We start from the raw sequence: 15,871 nt of genomic DNA on the forward strand, positions 1-15,871 counted from the left end.
TATTATATATATATATATAAAGTAGAATCGTTTAGCGTTAGACTGATTGATGTGGTTTCCTCTAACGGTTTGACGTCAACCGCTCTGACCTATGAAATGCTTCTGGATCCAAACACAACCGACTGATTTTTGCCAGCCGACCCGGATCGTGTAGTAGCGTTCTATATGCGCTAGCGAATTCTAAACTCACAAGGACGAATCTACTCCATGTAACTCTGCATGGTAGAATCGATATAAATTATCGCTCTTAATTAGAGTGAAATCTCTTTCGGATATGAAACAAAAAACTGATTATCGTAGCCATACAACAAAGCAATGTCCGGTCATCGCTCAGTGTCTATCGGTCCATAGTAGTAAATGGTTGTCGTTGTCGTTACGCATAACCATAGTCCCATAGGGTTAAGCGTCGCCGACGCTTCGACGCGGACCGTAAAAATACTGCTTAAGAAGCTGGTCTGAGAAGGACTAAAATGGTGTTCTTAGAAACCCAAAAGCTACTCGAATTGGGCTTGCAATTATTTTTTTTCATATTACGCTGACCGACAGCCATTGCAATAGAACCTGTGAGCTCGATAATAGGGTCAAAAAATGTATATTTTTTGTTCTATATTCTTATTAGTCAAATTGAACCATAGCAAATCTCGAACACATTACATATGTGAGAGTTTTCGTCTCTAAAGAATTTGCCGCACCTTTATGTACGTACATATCAACGTCAAGTATGACGATTCTTTGTCGCGACTCTAATTATTCTTAATTACTCCTCGCCTGCTGTAGCTCTTAAGCATAGACCATTTCTGACCAATAAGCAGGTCACTCAAAAAAAATAGCAGTTCAAGTCTTACAAATGGGTAACATGCCGCCATGCCGGTCCGGCAGATCCAGCATGGCACTGTTCTCTGGAAATTATTTGATGCAAGGCTGCCTTTGCTTTATTTGTTGGTCTGCTTTGCGTATCTACCTCGGCTGTGTACCTTCCCCCCGTGGTCATCGGTCGTTTTAGACCTAACGGCGCGTAACGCGGCCACGCGATCAGCGCCGTCGCTACGACCGCGGAAGCTCTCGACAGGTTTGAGACGACCGTTAATGTCGTCTCTGTGACGCCACCCTTCAGAACGCCAGCGACTGCTGACGCTGGAGAGCGTGAATATACACCCAGTTATAGCGATCGCTGGGTAAGGTGATTTGTCTGTTGCTGGCTGACGCCGTCCCTATACTTCTATAATAGAAGTTGTCTCTACCAAGGCGATGATAGAACGGGGGAAAGCTGGACACAAGGACCTTATCTAGCTTAAATCAAAGAGGTGTTCATTCATAGGGGAACGAACGTCGCAGCTGTCGTCTACATGCCTCTATGCCGTGGATGTTAAAGTGGATGCTGCTTTCGATCCTTTTCTGGCATCGTCGTATTTTGCGGACATTTTGAATGATGCAGTTCCAGTCAAATTTCGTTTTCCAATAGTAACATAAGACGTAATCAGACTTGGGCCAATAACTTGGTTTTGCACGATCTCAGAAGAAGGTAAGTCAGCTTGGTATACGTATTACAATGTGTAGTTTACAAACTGTGGCCAGCCTCTGAGTTAAAAGGGTATATATAGTTCGCTGCTATTTTCGTGGCCATCGTGAGGTTGCTGCCATTGAACGTTGGGATGGTGATGATTCCACTTGTGGCGAGCTAGGGAAAGTAGAACTTGAGCGGTGTAAATCTCCTTCGATAGCTTTAAATTAGTTAGCAAATTTTGCCAGCTGTTTAAAAGCGCTAATAATGCCGTAGAGTATAGTTGGCTTATTAGCAGTATTGATCGGATTTGAGCGTCCGCTATCACTCATTGCCAAGCAGTGATGTTTGGCCCCAGTCAACTGAGCTTCCACTTGGGCATGTTGCCGATGGGGTTGACAACTACGTTCATAATGTTTGGGGGTAGGTTTACTCGTATTTACGCTACCGAGACATGTGTTTATATTCGACGTACCACTAATTTTACATTTCTGCCTCATCTTATAACACCCTATCATGTGTCATATGCACGATGACACGAAGAAAATTCATATATCGTATTTTAATGCGTGAGACATACTTGACGTGTCGCCCACGGTAAGTGGGGAACCCATTACAACGGCAGCTGAATTCCAGTCGAGTTATCGACACTTACAACGCTGTTTTTCATTAAAAAAAAAAACTACCGTCGATCGAATTCGAATCCAGCAAGGCTGTCAAACATAAATTCCCTCGTTCCGGTGAAACGGAAGATGGCAGAAGCGTTTTTCAAGGGACATTTCTCCTGAACGTCTTGTTTTGGCGTGGGTCATCAACCCACAGAAAAATCTGCGACAAAACTAGCACGCGATGGGTGTCGCCGCTCCCGTTGGTATGTTGTCGTGTTTCTATTTTTAATCAGTATTCTTGTCTACCCTTTTTTTCTATTTTTTCACGCGATTTCTTACGTAAAAAAGTCTACATAACTTTGCCGTTAGGTGATTCAGGAAAGGCTCACTTCTTCATAGAATAACTGTACGTGAATGGAGTAGACTGGACGCCAGCACTTCTCAAAACGTGCTACGTTTTTTTATTTAGTTTGTATGTACGTTCCATAAATGCACGTTCAAATTAACAAAACAACGGGACTTCTCTAACCATTTTCACAGCTGCCTGAAGAATTTCCTGTTATTGACTTATCGACATGATGATTAATGCTTTTTTCTGAAGAAATAAATAATGTATCTATTATCGATTCATTCTATTGCTGTCTTACAATATGATACGAGTCATCACCTAGAGCCGCGGTAACAACATCGAGCAGAACAAAAATCAAACAATGTATATTGACATCAGATGTTCTGTCCACGATAAATTTCAGTCCAATACCGATTCACCAATACATCCTCTCGTCGTGGTCTGGATCATACATCGTAACCTATCAAGGACTAACTGTTTAACAGAAGCGGGACTACCGCTTCTGTTAAACGGTTTTCCCTGTGCCGAACTCCCTTTGGGACGTATCTCCCAGATAGCCGTTCAGCGTACAGACCGTGTACAAATATTGGATGCTATGCGCACTACCGTAGATATTAGGATGTCGGTTCTTATCCCACCATTTGGCCCTAGTCGAGGTCCAGCTTCGTCTTCATGCCGCTCACCGTTATGCTCTCGTATGGATTGTTGTTATGAGCGTTGTGATGATGCAAACAATGTGACGTCCATCGCTATTCGCAGCTAATAGCTGCGTTGTACCTCAACTAAGGGACGCAAACATGGAAGAAAGAACAACGGCACTGAGGGAGGGTCGTATCGGCTTTGATCTCTGATGTCGCCAACGACATTATTAGATAGAACTCTGAATTATTTTAACCAGACACTGGTTTAATTGTTCAGCCTTCTTTTGCTTTCAGCGCAGTCCTTTCGTAACATACCTCCTTCCTGGTTTATCTTAACGGTATAGGAAATATATGTCCGTTCGGAAGAAATCCTATGGTACGACATAAGAATTTGCGCACTTAACCAAAAGCCACCAATAAATAAATACCCGTTGTGTAGATTTCTAATTACACAAGTGTCCATGTTTATAATTACATCCTTGGCACAGTTAATGTTGTGAGAGTTTTGTCCACTAAAATCTGACTGCTGCTTTGTAGGTGTTGTCGATATAGAGCCAATTTAGGAATGCTATTTCGGTTCTTCATGCCATATTCAGGCCATAACATGGGTGTCCGCCAATCTGGCTACACCCACCAGTAAATTCGTCACTACTGAATGTGACTCCCATATCAGTCTTTCTTCGCCATGGTGTGAAAAGATGTTTAGCATCTTGCATTGGTGTTCACTACCCCATTGTCATGGGCTCCTCAGCGCTGCCGGGAGCCCTTCGCAACGAGCTGAACCCATCATGGGTCATAGACCACAAAGAGACTTGCAGGTCCTTTTGCGCACTCTGCGACCTTGGGTTCAGGTTTGTCGGCGGGGCGACGGTTTGGTCTGTAGGCTTATCTCGCACAGCTTTTCCTCTCCCGTTTGCACTGAGCCTTCTAATCATCTCTCGCACTCCAATGACCAAGAAGCTTTGGGTTGCTTCTCCAGCTTGGAGTACCTTGCAATCTGCCTAGTCTCTGCCTCCCTCTGCAAGCTAAAGGTCAGTAAAAATGAGGCGAACGTAGCACAACAGAGTCCTGTCGATAGCTTGAGCCCTATAAAGAGTCTTCGCATTTCGCGGGCGCCGGCTCCAACGCCGCGAGCTGTTCAGCGCAAGTGGTGTTTTACCGCTTTGAATCAAGACATACTATGCTTCGGACTACTGCCGTATGGTCCGGTCCAACCTAGCCTACGTTAACGACCCTATGCCTAGCTAACGAGCCGAACCTGTTACTAGATGATTGGAAGATATAGAGCTAAAACATAGAACTGCTTCGTCGAAGAAACGTCGCGCCACCGCCTGGTTAGAGTCGTAGGAAGTTCTGCTCAGATAAAGTAAGTGGTTAGGCAGTACGCCTAACCGAGTGACCGAGGCGACTTTAATACCGCTAGACCAGAGCCAACGGCAAGCTCTAGACCTCTAGTTACCCCCCTCCTCTCCCCTCCCCTCCCCTGACCTTCAAATATGAAGTTTCGTTACAAGTTCCTTCGAGAATATAACTACGAATATGCTAGAGAACTTAAAATACTTTCGCGAACTCTCCACAATAATCTGGTGTAATAGGTGATCACATACGGTTTTCATGGCTAGCCTTTGGACGGTTACAAAAAGACTGCTAACAAAGTAAGACCACACCTTATATCTTTTGGCATACATCATTTCTTTGACATTCATAATCACACGACTACAAGAATCGGGTCGTAGTCGTCGTACAAAAAAGGGGAGTCCTTTTGAGAAAATTCCTTTTTTAGACTTGGTTTCTCAGATCTGAAGACATCTGTCTTCAAGCTGCTATTTTAGCTGCTGTGTTGAAAATTCACTGCAACGTGGTACAGGTCAAGTCTAAATAAGCAGCAGAGAAAGAACAATACTGATAGCGGTAGTAGCCACAGGAATTTAATTTCTAACTGAGAATTTCTTATTTAATAGCGTTTTTATTTGCGTCGCAAATCGTTCGCGTTGAGCGGACCTGTTGTCTACGACCGATCCATATGGAGCACTCATCCCAACATTGACTCTCCGCTAAAACAAGTTACCCTTTCCCTTTAGACTGGCGGGATGTATAGATCGTGTTGGGACTAATGGGCGCTTAAATACAGTAAAGTGCACTAATCCCTTAACGTAGGTGGAAATCTACTTTGTAGGTTGGCAGCGTATCGAGCATTTGGGGGCATTCTTCGCGCGTTAAGCTTTTAGACGGCTAAAATATAATTTATTGGCAATGTTTACATCATAGACTGTACATAAACTGTATGTCTTCATTTTTGAGTTCACCCTGAACTAGTGTGGTAGTAATTGGTTTCATAGGACATTTCTTATCGTTAAATGTTTGCAACTTCGATTTCGTATAGTATGCTATCTTCCTGGAATAAAGGGAAGCATTGTATGTATGATGAAAAGTAGCTCATTCAAGTGAAATTCTGTTAGTAAGAACAATTTTATCTCAATGACGGTGGTTACATGTTCGGCTAGTATTCTATACGTATATTCTTTTTCTGTATCCAGTTAATTTTCACACAATATAATAGTGAGGTGCAAGGGCTCCGCTGTCGGTGACCTCAACCGTAATAACGAAACGAGTCTCCAAACCACAGTCTCGTATTGCGATACCGCAGCTGCACGCTGTCGATTTCTGAATTTGAGAAAATCCAGAATTGATTGAAACGCCCTTTTCGATGATGGGCACTAAGCATATATATATATATATATATATATAGCTCAACTGCAATAGTAGTTTAATGGTATGCTTGACTTTACTATTGGCTTCACGATTTCAGCGAGCCGGAAAAGAAGCTCGCTGGGGCCTGGTCTACAGGGGGTTGTGCAGCCTCTTCAGAAATGCGGTCGAAAGCGTACAAAATCTGTCGGGAGTTCCTTTCGGGAAGTTGGAAATCGATCTCCTCAAACGATATGATCTTCAAAACTGTTGGGTAAGCACTTGTTTTGAATCTATTTTCACACCGTCAGCAGAATTCATTTTAATCGTCTTGGCATCATGGTAGACATTGGTGCCTTTTTGGCCACGTAATTGCCGAACTATTTGCAGCAGATTCACGTAACTCGCAAATCCGCTCACGGAAAACTGAGATTTATCACTTACACAGGAAGACGATAACAACTACCCCCGATGAACTGTAACAGCGATATCATATTTGCTGATAGGTAGTTCTCATATGATCGCATTTGCCAAATACGAGATATAGGTTAGCCAATTATTAAGAGCGGTATGAAGGGCTTATCATTGCTAGGGTTTTAAAAATTGTTGCCGCTTTCTTTATTTAATGTAATTTTCTCCTGTTTCACCTCTTCTTTTGCATTTTCTTTCCTCTGCTTGATTTGTTGTTTTGTAACTTTATGGTGACTCGTTAAACGAAAATAGAAAACAACTCAATATGCTATCATTATATATTTCAGTACATAGAATTAATGAATAAAACGGAGTGGTTTGTGTTGCAGTGGCGGCCTATCAAATCTCCTCTACTATTGTTCGCTGCCGGAGACTCACACCCCCCTGTGCGGGGAACCATCTCAGGTAAATTACGTTGTTTAGGAGATCATTGCCGTTTTATGGATGTAGTGTTTATTTGAATTACACAGTGAGCGTAGTACGCGAAGATACGATAAACCACCTGTTTAGGGGATCTTCCTAATCAATGGTCAGATCATCGTTGATACTGTACGGATGCACTCTTCTGCGATGAAGTTTATTCGGTTCACGTTGTTAGACGGTACAACTACTTTAACCCAGATTGAGCTGCTTACGCAGAACAGGACCATTCGCTCTATGTACGATGCTACTATTAGCGGTTGATTTTGTGCTCGTGAATCGCGGACGGGCCCAACTCGTAATAGAACCGTTCGGGAATTTGAGTGATGTTTCAAGTAGCTTTAGAAGGCTGGTGTCTTCCACGTTAAAACGAAACTTGCCTATGCCCACTTTCACACCAAGAGAGCTTCACGTGCGCTTCAATTTAGTACGCAATCGCATTATTACTGCATTTGCAGATATTTGCTTAAAAGAGCTCGAACTCTGTACAGAAAAAAATAATAAATATAGTAATAATAATATATAGTAATAAATAAAATAATATAGTAAATAGATAATAATACATGTCGCTACAATCGCCTGACAAGACTTGCCAGCTTCATGCACTGTTCCTAGACAACCCTCATGTACAAAACGACAGTGATATGCTCTAGATTTGTCTAGCTAGGATCAAAACATCAGCATCTGGACTGGTAAAATCGGCTTGTTACATATGTAAAATAAGGCACAAACCTATGTCAAATGTACGCAAAGCGTCGAGATCTCTACAACGACCATGACGCATTTTACTTTACGCTGAATTTATAAATTTTATGTTTACTGTAGTATACGGCGAGACGCAAAAAACGCTTCGAACTCTAGTAGCTAAAGTTCGGGTTTTGCAAGTAACTGCTCGGCAATAACTGCAAATATATGTACTTTAAACGAGTTGAAAGAAATCTTGACCTTTTAATTTACCCTTTACGTTGACTTGTCAATGTTTTTGGACATGTAGGTGCTAATGCGAATGTATGGTCAGATACATGGCGACCAAGACACGTCAACAATTACCGAATCTATCATTTGCACGTTGCTTGCCGAACGGGCTCTTGGACCAAAACTCTATGGCGTGTTCCCTGGTGGACGACTCGAAGAGTACATTCCGGTTAGTAACTAACGCTATAAAACGACAATATATCATAGTAATATTGTACAAGTGATAAACATATTGGTTTCGGTGTCGATTAGGATCGAGGTGTAAACAACGGAATCGGTTTCTGCTAAAATAATTTTAAGGACCAACGAAGGCACTGTTATTTGATGCCGACTCATACAAACGTGCGTGCTGTGTCTTATTATTTTGCGTTTTGGCGTCACAGGCTCAGGCACTGATTACGGAGCAGATCAGACAGCCGGACATCTCGCGGTCGATATCTCGTAAGTTAGCGCGCTTACATGCTCTTCAGGCCCCGCTGACCAAAGAGCCAACGTGGCTCTTCGATAACGTTGAAAAGTAAGTTCAATCATAATAAGCGAGCACTATCACTGTTTCCTCTATTCTATTTGTTCCACGATGTATATCTATGTATGTACTGGATTTGAATCGATCTTTATTATGCGATTGTGAAGCACTCATTCGCTAAAACAAAGCCGAAATAGGTAGGTTTCTAAACTACTGTTTAATATGCCATATATTTGCTGCGTTTGGAGTGTAGTTATTACCTGTCTCTCCCTAGATATGTGTACATTATATATATATATATATATATATATATATATATTATAATGCAATGTAGTAAAATGCTATATATATATATATATATATATATATAGCATTTTACTACATTGCAAGCATCTTATATATATATAAGTACGTGCTTATTTTATGATTGTGTACATCGTTCTATATATGTTATGTGGCTATCGCTAATACAGATACCTATTACGCGCCTACATATGCATATATTTATATTTACATTGCTAGAGAAAAGACAGTTCTATTGTTTTAGCGGCATTTTCATTATCTCTATAAGAGACTTTTGTGTGCCATAAGCGTTTTTGTCTGTTTCGTTTTCTGATGTTGCGCGTGTATTTGACTTTTGTTGTTATTTGGGATAAGAATAGATGCTGATTCTGCATATCGATCAATCAAGATCATTTTTTATCGCGAGGATTATGATTGTATTAGAATCGAAGTAGAAAAACAATAGTATTGGGGCCGTTCATTCATTTATCAATCAATATTTAGTTATACATATATATATATGGCAAAATGTCTATACGAAATAACGGACCACTAGCTAGGGTTAGGTTAGGCGTTGACTTTGATTGTTGCTAGTGTTGGCTTGTGCTAGGGCTGCTTGGGAGTGCTCCCCCCGAACACAAAACGACGAAAACACAATCGCGTTTTCAAGCCTCGAGCCTGAGACAAACGTTACAACTCCATCAGCAGCATCAACATTCTGATGACCCACGATGGTCGTTAGTCCGTTCGCCTGAGACGTTCGGATCAGAGACAACAACCGACCATCACTGACTGTTAGGAGTCTCTCAGCTTCGATGAGTCCCGGAGCTCTGTTAAATGCAGAGCTTCGATCTGACAACAAGCTGTCAAATGGCGACTATGGGATGGCATGCTTGCGAACTTCAGAGAACCTAACGGTCAGTGACCAGTGGCCTCCCTCGACTCTTTTGGAAGGCCGTCGGCGGTGGCTCATTAGGCCACACTTCGACCTCTGCCCCTCGACCCGCCGAGACTACCCACATCCCGGTTCAGGTCTAATATCGGTTTCATCTCAACAACATTCTTCTGTCGTGTATTTAATGCGAAGTATAGGGACTATATAGTCATACAACATGTCACTGCTGATACTGGTGCCACTTTTATTGTGCTATGGCGTCTTTCTTTTCGAAAAAAATTAGTACGAATCGACTAGAAGCCAAGTTAAATCAAAATTTTTGCTCTTCTGCTTTATCTAGATATCATTTTCCGTTTTCGTTATGGACTCTGGTTTCGGTAAGTTGTTAATAGAAATTGTCGTTGCTTTATAAAATCTCGTAGCAAAAAACCCATCGGTGGCATCGTTAACGCAGAAAAGTATGATGATGAGTTAGGTTAACATGGTATAGTGTCGATAGTAATACCGGACGTAAAACGTTTAGCTTAGGTATGCACAGATAAATAGATGGATAGAGAGATAGATAGGGCTTGCATAATAACAATTAGATATGAACAGGCTTAAGTTGGAAATAGAGAAATTTACGTTTGATGTAACTCTGAAAACATCGTGCCGGCCATAAATCAAAAGTAATAGTGATCATTCATATTACTTGTACTGCTGAATTTGCCAAAAACTATACGAAACTTTTTCCGTAAAGAAACCGAAACCAAATGTTTGTAACGAACTAATTCTCTATGCCGACGTTTTTTTTAGAAACGACGATTATGTTCTGATAGTCATTAGCGCCTATTATTAAACGAATAACATTAGAAAATGTATACTTAGGTAAAATGTTCTTAGGAGCTCCTAGCCATTGTTCCTGCCTACTGAACTAACGCATGTAAATACAAATATCGAGCAATACTAAGAACGACAGATACGATTCTGCGAGCACAAAGAGCCGACAAAGTTTCATTCTACCTCTGCGCAGAAATAATCGTACAGACGGATATCCCAAAGCCGAAACTTGGACGCTCTTTCCTCAGCTCCCTCTCCTATGATTAATTCTTAGTTTACCTTTATTACTCCAAAAAATGTATGTTTGACTGTGTATGCGTATAAGCCTTACACGATCGTGCCTGTTTTGGTCTTACTCTTTGTTGTAAGAAGAGTCCGATTCGATTAATTGATGTCTAATGAACTGCGCACGCGTCCAAAACCACAGAGAAGAGAGACAGAACGAGAGGGAGAGGGAGAAAGAGAGGGAGAGAGCGAAAGAAAGCTCTGAGAGAGAGAGAGAGTAAGCTTGAGGGCGCGTGCGACCAAAACGTCGCGCCATTGTGACGTCACATTGGATCTTGACTTGGCCGCCGATCGGCCTTATTTAGCTCTGTACGATCGGGTCGCTACTTGAGAGAGCGATCTTGAAGTTTAGCTCTGTTGCTGAAGGATAGGACCCTGCAATGAGAGGCCTTACTAATAGCAACAAGAGCTCTATCAAAACAACAACAACAGCAACAAGAGGCCGGTATCTGGAGAACGTGGAAACTCACCTCTCTGTGCGAAGTTTGCTATGACATTTAAATCGACAAGAAGCGTGATGGAACCATGTCCTGGGTGTCTGGTCACGGATCTCGGGTCGATCAACACATTTTGTAGAGATATCAGCGATAATCAAAGCGCCTAGTTAATTTGATCTGTTCTATACACAAATCAATAGATCTAATAAAAGTTTTCGACTATTTGTTTCATATGTGCTAAATATTATAGCTAAATAGAAATCGGTCGCTTAAAAGAACGATAGCTATTTTTGCAACTGAGCACTTAAGAAATTATGCGACGCGTAAATATATGGAACATGTACTTGAATTGTCTGTATGTAACGTACTAACGGTTACGAAACGACGGTATAGGTGGCTAGAGGTGCGTAAAGCAATCTCAGTGGACAACATCCGAAAGGAGGTCTTACCGTACGCCAAAATGCTTATGGAGTTCGACTACCGCCAGGAGATGGCCTGGTTACGCGAGGTGTTTAAGAAAGCTCAATCGCCTATCATGTTCTGCCATAACGATCTTCAAGAAGGTATTACTTACGTGTATTTGTCTTATGTTTGTATTCTACGTACGATGTCGGGTATGCAAATGCAAAAAGGCTCTTTGAATTACCAGCTTGTAGCGGTAGTCAATGCTTATTTACTGCATTGTTGTAGTTTTATAAAATGTACGTATTTTGGCGATCTTAGCATCCTTTGATGCATCTGCGCATTAGTCTGTATATCTCGTCATCTATTACGTCAACGATAACGACAACTGGCCATGCACAACAACAGCTTTTTTTTGTTCATACACATACATATATCATGCGGTGCTTTTATATTGACCGATTTTGGATTTTCTAGTATTAGCTCACTTCAGACGACACGCTATGCTATGTTAACAGATCTACCTCTAGAAATTCTTATCTATAGCGAGGGAGTCTATCATAGGCATCACGGTACTGCGTGGATAACTTGAGTTCTACTTGATATTCTTGCCGTTACGTATACTATTGCGGCGGTTGCATCGGTATAGTAAATCACTTGATTTCTCGTAATGGCGCATTTGTATGTACGTGCTCGCGTGCTTTAATTGTATTGCCGTTGCGTGGATACAAGGACAGTGTTAATGCGTGACACAGCAGGCGTGACAACCAGTTCTATTGGAAAGTACAAAGTCGGCTTCCCTTTTGTGGTCTGTTTTAAGCAATCATCTTGATGAGAAATCTGTATGATGAAGAGCTGCGGTATAATCAGCACGTGGCACGTGGTTTTCGCATCTTCAACGTAGATACTATTCTAAAGAAATATTTCCTTTTCTTTTTTTAGGCAATATCCTTCATATGCAAGCGAACGATGAAAGTTCGCTTGATGAGAATCTTGTGTTCATAGATTTTGAGTATTGCGCGTATAATTATCGCGGGTTCGACATTGCCAATCACTTCTGCGAGTGGGCTTATGACTACAGTTATCCGGAATACCCGCTGTTCAAAGAAACTATCGAGAACTATCCTAGCGAGGATCAAAGGGTAAATATAACTAGCGATTCCTTTTTTTTACTTTTTGTTTATAGGTAATTTGAAGGTTCATTTGTAATATCGACAAATTAATGATAACGATTTGTGAAGATGACCATCTTAGCTACTATGCATACGTCGTTTTCTATGTTTAGTCGTGTAACGTTGTTAACGACATCTTTTTAGCGTGCTTTCCTGGAGGAATATCTGGCTGCACTCAAAAGTACATCAGTTCACCGAGACATTGATCCAAAAGTAAACACGGTTGAACATCTCCTGATGGAGGCTGAGACCTTCACAATGGCGTCTCACATTTTCTGGAGTTTGTGGGCCCTTAATTCAGCACATTCGTCAAAGATCAACTTTGGGTATTGGGAGTACGGTGCTGCCCGCCTGACTCGGTAAGCACAACCCAGTAGTTTCGTATGCATATGGAAAACAGCTACGACACACTAGATGTTTTCTTACATTCATTGATACATCACTTAGTCATAACGAGTAACCTGTACTCTTATTATAAAGGTAATAATAAAGATAAGGTAATCATGTAATTATAACTAGCATTTCTGTGTACTCGTTGCAGGTACCTTGAACTAAAAGATCGTTTGAGAGAGTACTTTGAACTCGGCAATTAAGATTATCCGCACATAATTGTTCGAACTGCTACATACCAACATCGAGCGTCGCAGCCCAAGGGCAACAAGCATTAGGTTTACCGAAGAGCCTGGCGGATAAATTTAAGCGTCGAGTCAGTAAGCAAAGAATTTACCCTTAGCTAAGTTGGATCGCTAGCATGGACGTACTGTGCAACCCTCTAGCCTTTGTTTAGCAAGACTTGCGTGTAGTGGAAACTGGTCCTGTTGTCCGTGGCAGAACACTTTTGGGTACGAAAACCTGCATACTCGAGCGTCAAACGACGTCCGGAATAGGGTTGTAAGGTCAATTTAGATAATAAAGAGGGCAACGTTAGATGATACGATGAAAGGTCCGCCTTGTATGAGGCATGGTGCGTGCAGAAATTATTGCCGGGGCATGCGTTTCATACGCAGCTTAAAGCATTGATCTCTGCGGGGACGATGACTTCAGTCATCGGATCAACTAACATTGTAATGGTCAGTGGAAACACCATATGCAAGATTTCTCGGGTGAATTCTCAACGTAAAGAAGGAAGTAGTCTGTCGTGCGCAGATCGCATGTAGATAAAATGAAATCCTCGAGGCAAACCATCACTGAACTGTTCTATCCATGGTTGTATTTGCTTACCCGACTGGGCCGGTTAAGAAAGTTAATGAAGGTGGCGAAGCAACAACCCGATAGTAGCGTGTATCCGGTAAGGGCAGGCACTAAGAAACAAAAGTAGATATCTACCATAGGAGAATGTAAGGGGACGGTTCAAACATGAGAAAATACACGGCAGACAAAGCGTATATATTTTATTTTATATGACATTTAGATGCAATACTCCGAAAGCGTCATGACTGAACATGATCGACCTACCGTTCTCCTTGTTTGCCAGAAGCGATATTGTCTGAATAGTCGGTTTTGTGTCCTTCGAATTATACGCCCCTGGACCCGGCGTTGTAACGATTTGTGTTACGTGGTGTTTTACTGAATATTTTTACGACAGAAATATGCATCCTTGTTCATTACGATTACATCAATATGAGGTGCCGCAGAAACTATTTCCAAAAACTTTTTCTATATAATCATCAATGGTTACAAGTTCGGATCAGCCGTTATCCTAGTGTGCTTCTCTGGTTTATGTACTGAGTAATCAAGACCAACCCCATCTGCTGAGTAAGTCAAGTAACTGTGATTATTTGGGATAATTAATGAATCATCCGACATTGTTTTGATCCTAAAATGTTAAGTGACTCGACGTTACACCTTAAGCCTGAGATACTTGATGAGCGGTAACCCTGAAGCGGTCTTAACCACGCATAGCAAAGATGAGATCATATTTTCGTGATAAAAATTTCTTAATCATCTGGTTCACTGAGTTCGATAATAACACCAAGTTTTTCAAACTGGTAACTATAGTATGTCAAACGATACACCTGCAATATTATACTACGGGAAACATATTATTAATAGCATGAATCGAGCAAAGAAAAACATTATAACAATAGATTTTGTTGATTCCCTAATACCAAAGTGAACTTTTGCGTTTATATAATTAGCACTGAACGTAAAAATGACTTGGCAACTACATATATATATACTGCTATTAGTTGCCATCTTTTTACGTTCAGTGTTGTATCTGGTGACCTGTCCTAAGGACTTCGTGGCAATGGTGTATGATACGAATTAGTGAGGAAATATCTGCAAACAAGGGAATGAGATGGAGCGACAGACGTGTTAAATTTAAAGAAAGTTAGTGGGACGCTTCATCCTTGACGTACCCATATACAAAACTTCTGGCGCAGCAAACGCAAAGACTAGCTACAGGTAAATAAAAGTCAGATTGTTATCGAGCTCGTTCGTGCCTACAGGCAGAAACGAAAGGGACGGCCATTGAGCATTCGTGATTTGGTCGACTTGATTGTTACAATGTTTGAGCGCACCGCAGTGTACCACAAAATTTGTTTCCCGGGTGCAATCGTTGCCCCGACGACTACACTTTCCTTGGACCACCACATGTCAGTAAAGATCACGTACAAAATTAATGAAACACACAAATGATGTACTTCTGGTAGCTGCTCTGTGCGAGTATCTCATGCCATACACATTTACAAAATAGTTTAAGTCTATTCAAAGTTTATTTAAATTTACCAAACCAATACGGGAAATCAAATATATAATTAAAGAGCTGTCTTGTAGCAAGAATGAAAAAAAATATAAAATAATCAACAAGAGTAACGAAGTTAACTCATCAAATATAACATTTTTAAGTTGATCAATAACGTATTACATTTTTAAATTCAAGATCCATGTTTATCTATTTTATTTCAATTTCAGAAATTTTTTTCGTATCTTCGACAACTCTTAAGGGTCAAAAAGATCTTCAGGTAAAAAAGTATTAATTGTCATCTAATGTTCAGGATTGTTCATTTGTTTATATGGCGGCGCTAGTGTACACGCAAAGAGAGAAATACTATTCTTGTCAACGATGATTGATAATGGCGGGAAATGGATAGTTTCATGTAATATGACTGTTCCACCTGGGCGTATGTGACACTGTGTATACTAGAAAAAAATGCATAAATGCAGAGCAAAAAGGCTCAGGAACGACTGGTGTACATTCAACAAATGAATAAACATCACAGAGGCATAGGAAAACACGTCTAGACGGCACATTTGGATCCCAGGGCGTGGGGCCTGCTTAGAACTCTTGGGGCGATAATCTTCCATCGTAATACAAAGCTAATAATAGTAGAAGTGATGCTTCGAATGTATTGTTGGTTGTGCTACTATTGACATTGTGCAACTAAGGGTGATATATTTTAATTAGCAATATATATTTAAATTGATCGACGGATGTATATAACAGTGGTTTGTAAAC

The 15,871-nt window shown here is 41.0% G+C and overlaps 1 protein-coding gene across 5 annotated transcripts in view; it reads left to right on the top strand.

The window, feature by feature from the left end:
- LOC111269845 (choline/ethanolamine kinase) overlaps nt 1–15,871 on the top strand; it is a 32,678-nt gene that overhangs the window by 13,295 nt on the left and 3,512 nt on the right. For 2 of the 5 annotated variants that reach the window (XM_022849708.2, XM_022849703.2), the window contains 8 exons: nt 5,909–6,061; nt 6,588–6,663; nt 7,673–7,822; nt 8,037–8,170; nt 11,231–11,400; nt 12,182–12,381; nt 12,556–12,770; nt 12,953–13,121. In XM_022849708.2, coding sequence (XP_022705443.1) covers nt 5,909–6,061; nt 6,588–6,663; nt 7,673–7,822; nt 8,037–8,170; nt 11,231–11,400; nt 12,182–12,381; nt 12,556–12,770; nt 12,953–13,004 — 1,150 coding nt within the window. In that variant the 3' untranslated portion in view covers nt 13,005–13,121. Of the gene's footprint in view, nt 1–5,908; nt 6,062–6,587; nt 6,664–7,672; nt 7,823–8,036; nt 8,171–11,230; nt 11,401–12,181; nt 12,382–12,555; nt 12,771–12,952; nt 13,122–15,327; nt 15,378–15,871 lie in introns of all 5 variants that reach the window. The other 3 variants (XM_022849706.2, XM_022849707.2, XM_022849704.2) reach the window with 3 other exon arrangements.

This window comes from Varroa jacobsoni, unplaced genomic scaffold, assembly GCF_002532875.2.
Source record: "Varroa jacobsoni isolate VJ856 unplaced genomic scaffold, vjacob_1.0 scaffold_1421, whole genome shotgun sequence".
Lineage (NCBI taxonomy): Eukaryota > Metazoa > Arthropoda > Arachnida > Mesostigmata > Varroidae > Varroa > Varroa jacobsoni.